A 3,866-nucleotide genomic window follows, 5' to 3' on the forward strand; every position below is an offset into this window, starting at 1 on the left:
GTGTATGATTTTCGCTTACGATTACTATACTAGCACATACTATCACACTATGTGGGATCTACGTTCGACATTCATGTCTCCGTTGCTTCGTCACAGCGATCTGAACAATACTTGTAAACTAGATAACATAACTCTCGTGGGTTCGTCTGAAATCGTCTTTCCAGACACTGTCGGACAAGAACATATTTCAATAAGCAATACAGATATTGATTTGTTTTCTTCACGGACAATAGCAGGTTCCATGTTTGGACAAGACAATGGAACAGTGAACGAACAAAATGAAAATCTATTTCCGGACAAAGACGTTTTTCAAGATTCTGTTGGCACCCTCGACCAAGAGCTTCAAGAAATCAACAATACTGTATCACGAACTGATCAATCAAACACAGGCATCCCCAACGCTAGCACTGATTCAAGTCGTCCTTCAGGCATCTCCAACACTAGCACTGATTCAAGTCGTCCTTCAAGCATCCCCAACGCTAGCACTGATTCAGGTCGTCCTTCAGGCATCCCCGACGCATGCACTGATTCAAGTCGTCCTTCAGGCATTCCCAACGCTAGCGCTGATTCAAGTCGTCCTTCAGGCATCCCCAACGCTAGCACTGATTCAAGTTATCCTTCAGGCATCCCCAACGCTAGCATTGATTCAAGTCGTCCTTCAGGCATCCCCAACGCTAGCAATGATTCAAGTCGTCCTTCAGGCATCCACAACGCTAGCACTGATTCAGGTCGTCCTTCAGGCATCCCAAACGCTAGCACTGATTCAAGTCGTCTTTTAGGCATCCCCAACGCTAGCACTGATTCACGTCGTCCTTCAGGCATCCCCAACGCTAGCACTGATTCAAGTTGTCCTTCAGGCATCCCCAACGCTAGCACTGATTCAAGTCGTCTTTTTCATGATAAGTTAACACAGTTATCTTCAACGATAGAACAGGTACCAATTGTCCTTTTTCAGTTGCTTCGATCAAATCGTTCAATTTCACTTTTGCACTTGATGCCATGACACCAATAAGTATTACGCATACGTTATACATATAACAGCGAGTTCTCTTTCGATGACGAGTTCTGCCATTGTTGTAATGATCAACATTGTTTGGCCTTTTTATAATATTTCGAAAAAAATCAACAAGGATCGCTTTTGTTATGATTTGGCTCGTTTCATCGAGTATTTCGGTGTTTTCGTTCCTGTTTATTTACAAAGAGAACAGAGGCAAAATAAGAGAAAAACTGGACCTAGTTCAAGTGTGCCTGTTTACATTTACCTGCCTGACAGTTAGTATCATTGCGTTCGTTTACATTATTGTTGTTGTTGTTGCTTTTAACATGTGTTGCAAATCTATTACAGCTGGTTAACGCAGAAAATCTAAAGCGATGATAACGACTTTTTTCATAATTGGCAGCTATTTTGTTTGCTAAATACCCTTCTTACTTGACTACATAGGAACAAATCGTTACGCTAATTTACCGGTGGAACTTTCAGTCGCCGGAACCGTTGCCCCACTGTTGTTTGTATTTAACACCTGCATTAACACCTGCATTAACACCTGCATTGATCCGATATTGCATTCATTCAGAGTCCTTAACGTAAAGCAGTTTATTACTAAAATAGTAACACGATTTTATTCTTAGAGTGTCAATATATATTCCGTTTCTCAATCACAGACTTACAAAAACACAAGAGAAAAACACAAGAGCAACAGCAACAACAAATGTATATATGTGATGTTAGTGTTATCGCATATTTTTTGTTTCATGAGAGGTCATGTAAAATATATTGTCAAGAGATATATGCTCAAGAGATTTAAACCCATTCAATTAACACCACTCTAAGTACAATGATCAGATTGTAATTCACAATTACTTATTTCAATTTCACCACAAGCGTCCATGAATCTTTTTAAGTGCTTGATAAAGAATTTCAATATTCGTCTCATAACATGTACTATCATTGTCAAAACGATATGCATGAAGTGGATTCCATTCTATATCATTTAGCTTCTTTTAAATACTTTTCTAACGTATTGACGTTGTTAATTTATTCATATCTATGTGCTGATAGTGTAACATGTTCTCCATGATATGTATGTGATAAGTATCATGCATTTAATAAAGCGATTGATAAAACGTAGCAACCTATTCCTTACGGTTAGCAACCCAATATATTTCGTACTGATTACTATGGTTATCGTTGTCCGTAAAATGTCAGACGACATTTGAGGGAACGCAACGCAGACAAAAAATCATTGTTTTGACTTACGTGTGTTGTTAATTGTTGTTGTGATTGTATATTGAATTGTCTATAGTACCCTTTCCTTGTCCTGGAGAGTGTTTGCCTACTGATCATGACGTATTGTGGTCTGTTCTTGCTCGGCGATGGCCTGTTGTCTATCCAGTGGCTAGGATGGATACCGGTTGCATTATTTCCAAGCTCACCGCATTAAGGATAGGAATCGGGGGTAAACATGTTCATCGGGAATAAAGATGTTCATCGGTTGTGGTTGTTATATGCGTCAATTCTATTAAGCCTTTTGTTCGGATGATCGGCACTAAAATACATACACAATAAACTTTTGTTCAGCTATATTTTAATATAAGTTTATACGTTGGCGGATAGAATTTACTGTTATACTTGTTTGTCTTTACCATGTATGCATTGATCACAGTTCTTGTGAAATACTATTTGAACGACAATAACATCGGTAGAACAGTGTTTGCTGTGTAACTACGTGTATCTATGTGCTATTTTATATATGGCAATGTGGTCATCAGTCATAATTGTTATGTATGTTAATGAAAGTTTCTTTATTGCCTTTAACATTGTATTAGGCTCTACTTCCGTTCAAATCATTACTCTAAACCAAATCATCTCAATCAAATACCCTATTTTAATAGGTTGCTTATTTGATATAGCCTAGATGTCGGGGTTGCTTAGTTTTATAAAACAGCCGTGTTGTGAAAATGAACTAACAGATTTTCAAGTTTCAAATTACATTACGAATTATATGTTTACTGCACATCGTTGGTTTACTCTGAAACAAATGCAATCGTTCGTTATTCTGCGCAACGAATTTCGTTGATATGGCATGAAAACGCTCTCGTGTTCCGCGCTTATTACGTGACGTTGTACATGTATTATATTTGGGTGCAGATCTTACATAGATAGAATAGCGGATGTTGATCAGAATTTATCTCCTGGATATGTTTCGTGGGCATTCATTATTTGCTTATATTTAAAACATACTAATATTATGGCGTGTCAAACGTTACACAATTTAATGGATCCATATTTCCATGGTATATTTGTAAATATATGTTCCATAGTTCCATGTCTGCGATGTATAAGTGTATATGTTTGTTGTATCAAGTCATATACATGAGGTAAAATCATATTTGTGTATTGCAAAACAGATGTGATGAATAATTTCATATTTATGTTTGATATGTGCATATATATGTTCTAAAATTTTATATATGTATTAATTTTTTTTATAAACATGTGGTAAAATTCTGATATTTGTGTTGTATAATTTTCTAATTATTAGTGTGTTCTTAATATTCATTATGATGTACAATATTTCCATACGTTGAAATATATGTATAAATATATATATATATATATATATATATATATATATATATATATATATATATATATATATATATATATATATATATATAATTAAAACTAAAATTGGTTAATATATATATCTTGAAGTCGTATATAATCCTTTACTTAAAGTTACTTGTTACCCATTTGTTATATGAGTAATATAAAATATTGTAATCAACTTAAGGAACACGCATGATAATAAAAGGTTTACCAGAAACAAGAATGAATGAATGAATGAATGACCGTCTTGGCGTCT

General features: G+C 35.4%; 1 protein-coding gene across 1 annotated transcript; it reads left to right on the forward strand.

Moving 5' to 3' along the window:
- The first annotated feature begins 241 nt into the window (after positions 1 to 241).
- LOC127865778 (polycystic kidney disease protein 1-like 3) lies at positions 242 to 1,367 on the forward strand. The gene is made up of 2 exons (XM_052405739.1): positions 242 to 903; positions 1,346 to 1,367. Exons 1-2 carry the CDS (start codon positions 242 to 244, stop codon positions 1,365 to 1,367), a joined length of 684 nt encoding a protein of 227 aa, XP_052261699.1.
- The last annotated feature ends 2,499 nt before the right edge of the window (positions 1,368 to 3,866 follow it).

Source organism: Dreissena polymorpha, chromosome 1, assembly GCF_020536995.1.
Source record: "Dreissena polymorpha isolate Duluth1 chromosome 1, UMN_Dpol_1.0, whole genome shotgun sequence".
Taxonomy (NCBI): domain Eukaryota; kingdom Metazoa; phylum Mollusca; class Bivalvia; order Myida; family Dreissenidae; genus Dreissena; species Dreissena polymorpha.